Source organism: Acanthopagrus latus, chromosome 16 (genome assembly GCF_904848185.1).
Source record: "Acanthopagrus latus isolate v.2019 chromosome 16, fAcaLat1.1, whole genome shotgun sequence".
NCBI classification, from domain to species: Eukaryota; Metazoa; Chordata; class Actinopteri; order Spariformes; family Sparidae; genus Acanthopagrus; species Acanthopagrus latus.
Window position 1 is genome coordinate 222,501 of NC_051054.1, and position 12,570 is coordinate 235,070.

The 12,570-nt window shown below is 44.0% G+C and overlaps 2 protein-coding genes across 5 annotated transcripts; one reads left to right on the top strand and one right to left on the bottom strand.

The window, feature by feature from the left end:
* Positions 1-1,120: 1,120 nt before the first annotated feature.
* srp54 (signal recognition particle 54) lies at positions 1,121-7,873 on the bottom strand. The gene is made up of 17 exons (XM_037072568.1): positions 7,717-7,873; positions 6,014-6,126; positions 5,427-5,524; positions 5,104-5,195; positions 4,740-4,824; positions 4,468-4,572; positions 4,308-4,374; positions 4,176-4,233; positions 3,948-4,098; positions 3,712-3,860; positions 3,161-3,261; positions 2,965-3,051; positions 2,693-2,766; positions 2,462-2,570; positions 2,031-2,201; positions 1,833-1,928; positions 1,121-1,713 (listed from the first exon to the last, which is right to left on the bottom strand). The coding sequence occupies exons 3-17, from the start codon at positions 5,502-5,504 to the stop codon at positions 1,622-1,624; spliced, it is 1,515 nt and encodes a 504-aa protein (XP_036928463.1). The 5' UTR covers positions 5,505-5,524; positions 6,014-6,126; positions 7,717-7,873; the 3' UTR covers positions 1,121-1,621.
* Positions 7,874-8,581: 708 nt separating this feature from the next.
* zgc:109986 (uncharacterized protein LOC553566 homolog) lies at positions 8,582-12,042 on the top strand. 4 transcript variants are annotated; one of them, XM_037071337.1, is made up of 9 exons: positions 8,582-8,733; positions 8,820-9,035; positions 9,617-9,738; positions 9,829-9,967; positions 10,051-10,172; positions 10,295-10,405; positions 10,488-10,594; positions 10,745-10,853; positions 11,366-12,042. In XM_037071337.1, exons 2-9 carry the CDS (start codon positions 8,939-8,941, stop codon positions 11,480-11,482), a joined length of 924 nt encoding a protein of 307 aa, XP_036927232.1. In that variant the 5' UTR covers positions 8,582-8,733; positions 8,820-8,938; the 3' UTR covers positions 11,483-12,042. The 4 variants fall into 4 exon arrangements, with proteins under 4 accessions (XP_036927232.1, XP_036927234.1, XP_036927235.1 ...); XM_037071339.1 differs by having other exon boundaries at positions 11,369-12,042; XM_037071340.1 differs by having other exon boundaries at positions 8,583-8,733; positions 10,763-10,853.
* Positions 12,043-12,570: the final 528 nt, after the last annotated feature.

The following is a 12,570-nucleotide window of genomic DNA, read 5'->3' on the forward strand; positions in this document are numbered from 1 at the left end:
GTGCTCCGCTGTCTGTCCACTGTGTGATGGAGAGGGTGCTGATCATTGTCCATGATGGAAAGTAACACATTCAGCATTCTCCTTTCCACCACGGTCTCAAAAGTGTCCAGCCTGAGACCGAGCACAGAGCCAGCCTTCCTGATGATTTTGTCAAGTCTGTTGGTGTCGCTGGCTCTGATGCTGCTGCCCCAACAAACGGCAGCAAAGAAAATGGTGCTGGCAACAACAGACTGGTAGAAGATCTCCAACATCTTGCTGCACACGTTGAAGGATCTCAGCTTCCTCATGAAATAGAGTCTGCTCATCCCCTTCTTGTAAACAGCCTCCGTATTTGACTTCCAGTCCAGTCTGTTGTCGATCACAACTCCCAGGTATTTGTAGTCCTCCACCTCTTACAAGACTAAGTTGTGATTTTTATAGGGAAAAGAGTGACGTGCTGCAGGATACAAACACCGTGATGTCAGAGGACCTATTACCATTGACTCTTTTGTCTAAATAGTACTTTACTTTCTGTTTCATCTCCCTTTGATTACCTGTAGAGCTCGAGGAGCCTCCCGGTGTGTGTGGTGGTGACACACATATTCCATGTCAGAGTGACACATCATCTCTACAGAGGATCTTCGGTGGCGCCTCACCCACAGAGCAGAGGAACCCAAAAATACTCAAACAGTGAGTCTGACTTTAAGACTGAGTCTGACTTTAAGTAAGAAACATTTGTTGTCCTTATTTCAAATCTTTAATAATTTCATCTAATTTCTCACTAATAATTTACTGACGTCCATTTTTAAGTTGTGTTTTAACGCAACACTTGATTTTAACATTGAGATCCTCAACTGATTTGAAAATAATCTATTATATTTACTCTATTCCTCTACGTGCAGTCACAAATGCTTTGAGCTGAGCAGCTACAGTGATGATAAAGAACATCTTTAAATCGAGTCTCCAGCTGTTCAGCAGAATGCTGCAACTCGGTTTGACTGTGAAGCTCCAGAACTGTTCTGTGGAAACTTCAGTTGACATCATCAGGGGGAGACGACGAGTTTACTGTGAACTGTTCCTTTAACTCAGCATCTCATGCTGTTAACACACCTTCAAAATAAGAAATACAACTCACTACAAGTTTAAAATGGTGCAATACAAATGTTTATTATATGACAAAAATACTGTCACTAACTAATGTTATCTTCATCATCATCATCATCAGGTGGTGTCTCCTCATCCAATCAGGACAGACTCTGCGGAAATCTTATACACAAACATACAGAATTAAATAAACAAGGCCAAGAAACACCCAATTCCTCCTCCTCCTCCTCTTTATCATTTAAAGGAGCCGTCCCACACTTCAGTCAGGTGTTTCAGGTGATTCTCTCTGAAACACCTGAAGGAAACAGAAGAAGCAGCAGCTTCCTGCAGTGACGGAAAGCTCCTTTAAATGTTCGGGTGTTTTTCTAAATCTTTGTTTCCAGTGAAAAGCAGTCATGGACAAACAAACATCCTGTTTTTATTTTGTCTCTCCTCACTTGCTGCTCCCTCACTCTCTAAGCGCCGCCCCTACACCTGTCAGGAGGCGGAGCTATCATTTGAAGTATCTCATGTGTTAAGGCAGCTGGTCGGTCAGCGGTCACATGTTGTTGAATCCCATCATGCCTTTCATGTTGCCGGCAGCTCCCTGCTGGAACTGACGCATCATTGACTGGAGACCTGCCATACCACCTTAGAACAACAGCAGAAGCAGTCCATCATCATCATCATCATCATCATCATCATCATCATCATCATCATGACAGGTAGACAGGTGAGATGGACAGGTAGACTGACAGAGCAGGTCTCACCCATGTGATGCAGGACTCGAGGGTCCATCATTTTGGCCATCTGCTGGTTGAGTTTGGCCATCTGAGACGGGTTGACGTTCTTGGACATGTCTCCTCCTGAGGACAGAAAGACAGACAGACGGATTCAGGTTCAGGTTCAGGTTCAGGGTGACCAACAGGAAGCCGTGACTGGTAGGTTAGCCCCGCCCCACTGTATACCTTTGAACAGGCCTTTGATCCCTCCCATCTTCTTCACCATCTGGGCAAACTTGGTGTACTGAGTCAGCAGCTCCTGGACCTCTCTGGTGGCGACGCCTGATCCCCGGGCGACCCTTTGGATCCTGTTGGGCTGCTTACTGAATAGCTTGGCTCCGTCTTTACTGTCCAGCTCTGAGGACACACGGGAACCAGTCAGACCAGTACAGCAGACACCGTGTCCCCACCCAGTCTCATATCTGACATCACTTCCTGTGTGAGGCCCTCCAGCACACCTGGTGTTCCGGCCAACCTGTCTCAACCGCTGTCTGGGATCAAAGGTGTTGAGTTTCCTGATTTATGATGTCAAAGCAGCAGACTGTGACATCATCAGTGGATTATCACAGTAGAGTGACAAGTCGTCAGTTAACTGGACATATGGATATATATGTTACCCTGGTCGTTCATGCTGTCCATGATGGTCATCAGCTTCTTCAGTCGTGCCATCGACTCCTGTTCATTTCCTTTACTCATGAAGTCGGTGCCAAAACCAGGAATCATCCCCTGAACGCATCGCAGACAGACAGACAGATCATTTGTTACATCTGCAGCATTTTACAAAAAGGACGTTAAGGAGACTCTCTGGGTCTGAGTGAGCTGGAGGTCAAGTGATTTGATATGTTTACCATGATCTGTCCGAAGGGGCCCATCTTCATGATGTTCTGGAACTGCTCGTACATGTCTCTAAGGGTGAATTGACCTGCAGGTCAGAGGTCACAGGTCAGACATCATGCCCATAATGCACTGAAACACTTTAAAGTCCTCCATACAGATGTTCACACAAGAAATCACAGAGTCCAACATCAACTCCTCTGTCTATTGCTCCCACAATGCATTGTGTCACATGTGTCAGTCATGGGAGTGTACAGCTGTGATGTCACAGAGTTCAGAGTCTGACCATGTTTCAGTTTGTCGATCAGCTCCTCGTTGTCGTCCAGTTTCAGCTCGTTCACTCTGTCGATCAAACCCTCGATGTCTCCCATCCCTGGCAGGAAGTCACACTCATGGTTACCATGGAAACACCCAACGCAACACAACGCTCAGCGATGTACCAATGTTGTGTATCGTAAGTGGCTGAGTGAATAATCGGTTACCGAGCAGTTTGCTGATGAACGGCTGAGTTTTAAACGGCTCAAAGTCGTCGATGTGTTCTCCTGTTCCGATGAAGATGATGGGACTCCTGGTGGCTGCAACGCTGACAGGAAACAGAAGAAGAAGAAACAACGTCAACAACACCGACAGGAAACAGAAGAAGAAACAATGTCAACAAAACCGACCAGTGGACTATGGCGAGCTCATCGGCAGAAAGAAAACAGCGCTTTCAGACACTCAGGCGCCATTAATTACCCCACTGCTGTCGCACAGTTGAAACGTCATACATCAACGCTGGTTGTAGACTATGCGTTCTTCCGCCATTTTTCTTATCGCGCAATGCATGATGTAAAATATTGCTTGGTTGGTGCCTGTCGGCTGAACACTTCTGAGTCACTATATAAAGTTCAATAACTCCGACTAGACATTCGGACAGCACTACAAAATGGCGTACTCACTATGTAGTGCACTATGTAGCAGTGAGTGGTTTCGGATACAGCCGAGGTCACCAACATCGACAGGAAACAGAAGAAGAAAATGGAGGCGGTCTTACGCGCTCAGAGCTCCTCCTCCTTTGGCGTGTCCGTCCAGTTTGGTGACGATCACAGACGCCACGTCCACTTTGTCTTTGAAGGCTTTCGCCTGAGACTCACAGGCCTGACCGATCGATGCATCCATCACATACACAATGTTGTCTGGTTGCTATGGAAACACAGGTACAGACAATCAGATACTAAGGAAACACAGTGATGGTGCGTTCAGGTACTGGCGGTGCTTTCAGGTACTCACCACAGCGTTGGAGACTTGCAACATCTCCTCGAACAGCGAGTCTTCCTGTTTGTGTCGACCGCTCGTGTCCACGATGATGATCTCAAAGTTCTCGCCTTTGAACTTCTCCACTCCCTCTGCAGCGATCACCACCGGGTCCATCTCTGTGTAACTGAACACAGCACAGGTGTGACTCACAGGTGTGTCAGCAGGGGGCTCCACCTGTCTGACCACTGAGGAGGAACTCACCTGCCGTAGAAGGGGATTCTGGCTTTGGTGGCATTCTGTTTAAGCTGGTCAAAGGCGCCTGAGGAGAGGAGCAGGATCATCAGATACGGAAGAGGGGGCGGGGTTTATTACAGGAAATGAGATTTGGTTTACCTGCTCTAAAGGTATCAGCACAGATCAGGCAAGTCTTCCAGCCTTTCCTCTGGTAATAATAGGCCAGCTGCAGAAAAAAGAGCAGGTGAGTCAGACAGCAGGGGGCGCTACCTGTAACAACACAGGGGGCAGGGCTAAGGTCTCAGGTGTGTGAAGTCACCTTGGAGCAGGTTGTAGTTTTTCCGCTGCCCTGCAGACCGACAAACATGATGACATTGTTCTTTCCTTTGGTTGGAGTCCACGCCTTCACGCCAGGGTCCACCAGCTGCACACACACACACACACACACACACACACACATACTTTACTTCCTGCTGACGGAGCTCAGTGTTCAGAATCAGGTTCTGAGCCGGTCCGGACTTTTTAACAGGTTAAAGATGTTTAAAGTGCTTGAAAACTCTTGCAGGACTTTTTCAGGCCTGATGATCTGACCTTGACGAGCTCCTTGAAGACGGCGTGTTGGATCATCCTCCTCTTGTTCAGACCTGAAGCCATCTCCTCCAAATCTATGGCAGACCTGCAGGGACAAAAAACACATTAGACCTGGTTCTTGGACCACTTCTGTTCAAGATTGTTGGACTTTGGTTCTGTTTGGTGTGACCTGTAGAACAACGGAACCACCAGATCAAGAGTTTATTTTATTTTTAGGTTCCAACAGGGAACAACTTTTTGTAATAATATACAGTGTCAGAACTGGAACAGAACAGGTCCACATCGGTAGAAACGCAGCTCTGCTGGACTAAGGTGGATTAGGTTCATCGGGTCCTTGATCAGGACTCCGGTGGTTCTGACTCACTTGACATTCTCTCTCAGCTGTTTGACCAGTTTGATGTTGACATCAGCCTCCAGCAGAGCCGCACACACCTCCTTCAACATGGCATTCAACACCTGGCAACACACAGACCGGTAGACACTTAGACAGATTGTGAAGTGATTGTGGTCTAATTACCTTTAAATTAACTGCTAATCATGTGATTCAATGTTTAAATGTTCAGTTTTAACGTCCTGACAGCGTGAAAACAGAACTGACATCAGATTTATTAAATAAACGGTTAAAGATTAAACGTGACAATAATCTCAGAGTCTTTGGTGTGTGGTCAGGTGACCTCGCTGTGTTACCTCCTCATTGATGATTGTGGCGTTGCTGAGTGACCTCAGTGCTGAGGTGATCTTCCTGCCCAGGTCGGCTAACACCATGATGGCGGTCTGATTGGATCCTGAAAAACACACACACACACACACACACACACACACACACACACACACACACACACACACACACACACACACACACACACACACAGCTGGAAACAGTAAGTCACATGGGTCAACAGCTCACTCACTGATTGGACTGTTTAGATGATGACATGTTGCATCATCAGACTGATTTATTAGGCGAGTTCAAGATCATGCAGCGCTGCACACATATACATATACATATATATACATACATACATACATACATACACATATACATACATATACATATATATATATATATATATATACATACATACATACATACATACACATATATATATATATATAGCAGGAGTTCAACTTGAACGCACCTATTAATCTCAACAAATGATGAGCAGCGACTCATCAGACTAACAGCTAATGGTTGTTTTCAGATCAATAAAAGAACAGACATGAAGACCGATCAATAAGATTTGAAAGTGTGTGTGTTGGATGGATCAACTCACCGTGTGTGTTAGAACCGTAATCTGTGTGTGGAGGGGAACCCCCTACTGAGCGCGCTCAGTGAGACAGCAGGTCACCTGATGGGTGAAGGTCGCAGCACGCAGTCACACACTTCCTGTTCAGAGAGGAGACAGTGCAGCCACAAAGGTCTTTAAACACAACACGACATGTTCAGAGACTCACTGCAAATCACCACAGCAACAGGACTGAGGATGAGAGCAACCATGAACACACACCACCGTCCGACTGTGCCTCTGTTATTTTGTCTGTGTAGTGATATCAGAGAAGTGGCCATGATAACAGAGACATTTAAACAGGAAGTATGATGTTGTCATGGATACAATCAGTTACTGAGTCACTGCTCAGGGCTGGATGTGCTGTCAGCAGCTCCTGTCTGCAGTGTACTTGTGGATGTAATAGAGTACTCTGATGATTCTCAGAGTGTTTATCTAACTGGATTTACCGAGGTTTATTGATGAGGTCATCAGTTTGTGACATCACATCTGAGGCGCTATTTACACTCTCAATGTGCAGTCGCTAACACTGTTAGCTCAGCAGCTCCATGAAGCCTTCATGTTAATAAAGGTGTAAATCTGGTCTGAGATCAGTTAGTGATGAGTTCTCTCCTGCAGACTGTGATCACAGCAACTCTGTTTTACTGTGACGCTCCAGAAGATTTTTGTGTGAATTGTTCCTTTAATGAAAATGCTGTGTGGAGGTTAACTGACATTAAACTCTCTGAAACAAATCAGTGGATTATCTGACAGGTTGCTCCTCATTGATAATTGCACTTGTTGTGCTGTCAGTCTGATGGCGCTGCAACAGAAAATGAGTTGAACTATTTTGATCACTGATTCACAAACTTTTCCTCGACATCTGGTTCAAATAAGTACGAGGATAATTTATTTCTCATAACAAGAATTTCCTGTGATGGTCTAAATCAGACTACAGACGTCCGGACAACACATCAGTGTTCCCTTTTCTCTGATCATTAAGTCAGCCTTGAATATCAGCTGTTATCCAACATTATCTGATTATTGATATTTGTGATTTTTCTGTCACAAACGTGTAATCTGAGCTTTTAATCATAACATATTGTATTTGTTTAGACAAATTAATCATCATCATTTTCAATCAACATTATCAGAGATCGGACACAGATGTGATTATTGATTTAAATTATAGGTCGCTACAGTCTCACATCATTTATTACAGTGACAGTAATGTTGATTAATTCAGTGAACGATTGAATACTACTGCGAAAAATCATCGTCTGTTGCAGCTGAATGATGACGTGATTGATCAATATCTCTGATGCAGCTTTAAAAACCGATAAACAAACAAAACTGATCGAATTTAAGCATCGTTTCAGTCCGCCTCACATCTGATCACATCAGTGTGTGGATAATCCCGCTGATCGATTTTTTCCTATCAGTTCTTCGAGCTGCTGTTTCCCGCAAACAACATGTCAGCTGTTTACAGCATTTATCTCAGCTAGCGTTAGCTTAGCAACTAGCAGTTAGCCGTTGTCGTCGGTGGAGACTGGAAGTTAGCCGTTAGCTCAGCTAGCTGTGTATTAGCTGAGTGTTAGCTGTAAAGTTTGCACACGGAGTCTGTGAGACACTTTAAAGTGTGAAGCAGAGTCATTAACGAGTCATTTAAAGGTTTTTTACAGGTTGTTTGAAGGTTAACGGCTCGTTCTTACCGACTGTCGGTGAGTTTGGTCAAACAGCAGCTGGAAACCCCGAAACTCTCCAGGAACGTCATCCAATCACAGCTGACCCGGAAGTACTTTCATCATCATCATCATCATCATCATCATCATCCTTCTTCTTCGTCTTCTTCTTCTTCTTCTTGTTTTCCTCCGCCTCCCTTTCTTCTTCTTCTCTCCGTTTAAAGGAAGCTGTAACCATAGACCGACAGATTTCTGGTCCTGTGACAGGAGTGTCTGCTTTATCAAGAAACTAATCTACATGTTAATCAGTCAATCAAGTTATCAATATGTTGATGAAGGTTCTCAGGGTAATTCTGGTCTTGTTTCAGTTTCTCTCATCCAAGAGGCTTTTTCACTTCTAAATAACAATAACTCAATCAATAAAATGTATTAATAATATTGATATAATTATATGATATGATTTAATGCAATATAATATAATATAATATAATATAATATAATATAATATAATGACATTTTTATTGTTAGTATGCTGTTGTATTGACTCACCAATTGATTAAAAAACAGTCAGCAGATCAATAATTAAAATATAAATAGTTGCAGGTCTTCTTTTATTATTATTGTTAACATTTTTGTAAACACAGGTAAATAAATCAAACAATAAAACTATTGTTTATATATGTTCTGATTCCTGAAAGACCATGTTGTGTGATGTGTAAATAATAATTAGAACATTATTTTTAATAATAATAATAATAATAATAATAATAATAATAATAATAATAATAATAATAATAATAATAATACAGAAAAACAACAAGAACACACCGTGTCCTCACTGAGCGCAGCGGCATGTTTGTTTGTGTTAAACATCTTTGACTCAATAAAGTTTTGAAAAGAAAAAACACAACTACTTCCGGGTCGGGCTTTGAGTTCTTAAGGTAGTCTGAACGAGTGACGGAGAAAAGTGAAATTTTTAGTCTGAGGGTCTCTCAACGGTCACACTTGTGATTACGTCACGCTTTCAATGTGTCGTCACCTGCACAGGTAAGCAGATGATCATCAGGTGTTCTGTTTTCGTGTCTCATAATTAGTGACACATGTGGGTCTACTCGGTCCACCTTAAATCACAGACACGTTCCTGAGAACGACACAGGACCAGGATCTGAACTCAGGACCAGGATCTGAACTCAGGACCAGGATCTGAACTCAGGACCTCCAGGTGTCGCAGTGTCACATTCACACTGTGAAGATGAATCTGTGCGACGCTCAGTCAGAAGTGAAGCTGCTGCTGAGCAAAGTGAAGCCGTCTGAACTCCACAAACTCTTCAACTGGATCAGAACCTCAGGTAAACTCACCTGTGGGCTTTGATCATTGATCAGCTACTGACTGAACTGATCATCTACAGTCAGAGTTTATTTAGAGCTGATCAGACAGTCAGTCATCAATAAGATGAATAAAGTGTTCATCAGAGAGAGAGAGAGAGAGAGTGAGTGTGATTTAACGTTTTATATCCTGTTGGCGGGGTTAATCTGCAGCAATGCATCATGGTCTATAACAGTAATTCCATGTTTTCATCTGAAACACTGAACAGTAACGAGTAACTAAAGCTGTCAGAATGAGGTAATGGAGTAAAAGTACAACATTTAAAGGAGCATTATGTAGAATCTCAGATCAACAATGTCGACATCTGTGGAGTCCTGCTGTGTAGCAGAGACATCTACTGAAGCTAGCATGCTAACCAGCTAGCTCTGACTCCCCCAGTAGTTCAACTAACTGCACAGCTAATTGAGCCAACAAGCTACAGTCAGAATACAACACAGGTAGCAACAGTTAGCAGCCACCTTGTATGAATTCAACAGCTGGCCATCTCTTCCAACCAGCAGCTTTAAAGTGTTCTAACTTTGACCTGTGTGGGCTTCCGTACAGACGAGCTGGACGAGCTGCTGTCAGACAACAGGAAGGTGATTCTACGTCACATCTCAGCCGAGCTGAGGGCAGCGCTGCCTCTGGACGCCATGTTACCCTCTGAGAGTACTGCGTACTGTAAGGTACTGTTGGACCACAGTGTGCACACACACATCATTTGGTTATACTGAGAGATCAAGTTTGGTGGTGATGATGAAGATGCTGTGTTTCAGATGCAGCAGCGCTCGCGGCCCACTGTTCACGTGGACAGCTTCTTGTACAATGAAGATCAGGTGGACTCTCTGTGTGAGGAGGGAATCTTTAGTCGGTCCTACTGTCTCACCTGTGGATCCTACAAAACAGCACCTTTGGGTCAGAACACCTTTTCATCATCATCATCATCAGTGATGTCTGTTCTCCCTGCTGACATCATCTTCCTCCTCTTCCTCCCTCAGACTTCATCTCTCACTCGTTCTCCATCTCAGAGCTTCAGTTCCTGTTTGAGAACGTTCTCCCAGACCTCAGCGGTCGGCTGCTGGTGGACGTGGGCTCCAGACTGGGAGCTGTCCTGTACGGGGTCAGAACCACACACACACACACACAAACAGGTGCACACACTCACATACACTCAAACACAGGCGCACATACACACACGCATGCATGCACACATACACAGTAACGTGTTGCGCGTGTGTTCAGGCTCATGTGTTCAGCTCGGCCTCTCAGCTCGTCGGAGTCGAGCTCAGTGAAGAGTTTGTCAAACTGCAGAATGACATCATCAGGAAATACCAGCTGACTGACCGGATACAGGTCAGTGTGACGATACACACACCCAAAACAGAACCCCGTATGACCCAGTGGAGCAGGTTCTGATGGGTGTCCTCTCCTGCAGGTTCTCCACTCTGATGTGTGCCTGCAGGACGCTCTGCTGCAGAACGCAGATGTTCTCATCATGAACAACGTATTCGAGTTCTTCATGGAACCAAGAGAACAAGTCAGGTGAGGACACACACACACACACACACACACACACACACACACACACACACACAAAACAGACAAGCACTAATAAAGAGAGATCACAGACTGAAACCCTCATCATTTATCAAACAACAACACAAAAAAACAACAACCTAAAACAACACAAAGGTGTGTGTGTGTGTTCAGGGCATGGAGGTTCATCATGGAGAACTTCAGGAAGAAAGGATCTCTGCTGGTCACAATCCCCAGTCTTCAGGAGAGTCTGAGCACTATTCAGGTATCACACACACACCCACACACACACACACACACACACACACACACACACACACACACACACACACACACACACACATCAGTGGTTATTCTGAAGTTTCAAGAGGTCAGACCCTAGAAACCAGGACCAGTTTTAAAGGGATATTCCAGTGTAATTTTAATCCATGGTCTAACACACCATGACACCGGTAAAGGGGACACACACATAAGGATTTTATCTTATCTTAAGAGCTCCCACACATGAAGATTAAAAAATCATCTTTATTTTACTGTGTGTGGCGTGCTCTGATATTCTCAGCAGGACACCACACACATAAAGATTATCTGTCCCACGGCCAATCTAGAATCTTGTCCTCCAAGCCAGAAACATTGCATGATCAAACGTGATCTACAGTAACCAATGGCAACAACCCCAGAGTCACCAGGCTCTTCATAAACGGAAAAGAGCATAAACTGTATATTAAAAAAGAGCAAAGAAACGTCATCTCTGAACCACTTCCTGTTTGTGTCCAGCAGGAGGTGTTGCAGCCCAGCTGGGTGGAAGAACTTCCTGTGGATTATGATGTTTACCTGGACAGAGACACAGACCCTGATGCTCTCAGACAGATCCATCTGTACAGGGTCATCTGACCTGAACCAGAATGGTTTAAAGGTGGGCAGGGTTCTAAAGTCTGGACCAGTTCTGTTTCTGGACCAAGCAGCTCCTCATGAGTCCTTCAGTCTGAACATAAAGTCCGTCCTCAGTTCTTGGGAACTGGGTTCAAACTGAATCAGGTGGAACCGTCCTCATGATGTTTGTGTGAATCAGTTTCAGGTCTGATTGATGACCATCCTCTATTTCACCTCGACACAGGCCAGCTGTTAGCATGTTAGCATCAGTTTCATCAGTTAGCTACACAACAGTTAAAGTCGGCTCTGTGTGACAACTAGTGAGCTGCAACCTGTTTTTAATTTAATGATGAAAACTTTGTAAACACTGATGTTAGCACAAGGCTAATTCAGCACTGAAGAACTGCTGCATTTGGCTCCTGGTTGCTGTGATGCCACTCTGATCATGTTGTCATGGAGATGTGTTTATGTATCGATCCTCCTTTCTGAAGATGGAGCTGTGGAACCAAACGGATCCTGACAGGTCCAGATAGGTTTGACTTGTGTCAGTTTGTAATAAAGAGCAGAAAAGATAAAAGTGACTCTGATGATTCTACTGAATGTTGTTGCTGTTAAATATCATGTTCACGTCATACTCCATACAACAAACAGGCAGCAGCATATTACCAGAGTGACTGCTGACTGCCCCCAACTGTTTATACACCCATGAGTGTAGGTATGGTTGTATGGTGTTTAAACTGCTATCACAGGAGGCTTTGGTCTGCTGGGAGAAAGAGGCCTCAGACCTGAGGCTAGCTGGCTAGCACGCTAACTGTAGTAAATATTGTCTTTGACATTTCGTCAGTACTTTTATTTCTCCATGTTCATGGATAATTTGAGTTAGTTTAGAATTTTTAAACAAAAATTCTTACATATTGCACTTTTACCGTCAGCCATGAGCCCTGTCTGACTGAATCAGTCACTCAGTGGATCAGTACATAAATTATTCTGCTATTAAGTGCACCAAGATATAATGAAAATAAATGTAGGCATTGATCAATTTAAAATAAAGAGCTCTGAAGTAATTATGACTCCGATAAATAAAATGGAGAGTAAATGAATAGATTAAC

Excerpts from the sequence above, each read along its gene's own strand:
- zgc:109986 (XM_037071337.1), top strand. The coding sequence starts at position 8,939 with ATGAATCTGTGCGACGCTCAGTCAGAAGTGAAGCTGCTGCTGAGCAAA. Across the intron at positions 9,968-10,050 it reads CTACAAAACAGCACCTTTGG|ACTTCATCTCTCACTCGTTC; the intron begins GTCAGAACACCT and ends TTCCTCCCTCAG. Across the intron at positions 10,854-11,365 it reads AGAGTCTGAGCACTATTCAG|CAGGAGGTGTTGCAGCCCAG; the intron begins GTATCACACACA and ends GTTTGTGTCCAG.
- srp54 (XM_037072568.1), bottom strand. The coding sequence starts at position 5,504 with ATGGTGTTAGCCGACCTGGGCAGGAAGATCACCTCAGCACTGAGGTCA. Across the intron at positions 4,375-4,467 it reads AAACTACAACCTGCTCCAAG|CTGGCCTATTATTACCAGAG; the intron begins GTGACTTCACAC and ends TTTTTTCTGCAG. Across the intron at positions 2,571-2,692 it reads GCCCCTTCGGACAGATCATG|GGGATGATTCCTGGTTTTGG; the intron begins GTAAACATATCA and ends CGATGCGTTCAG.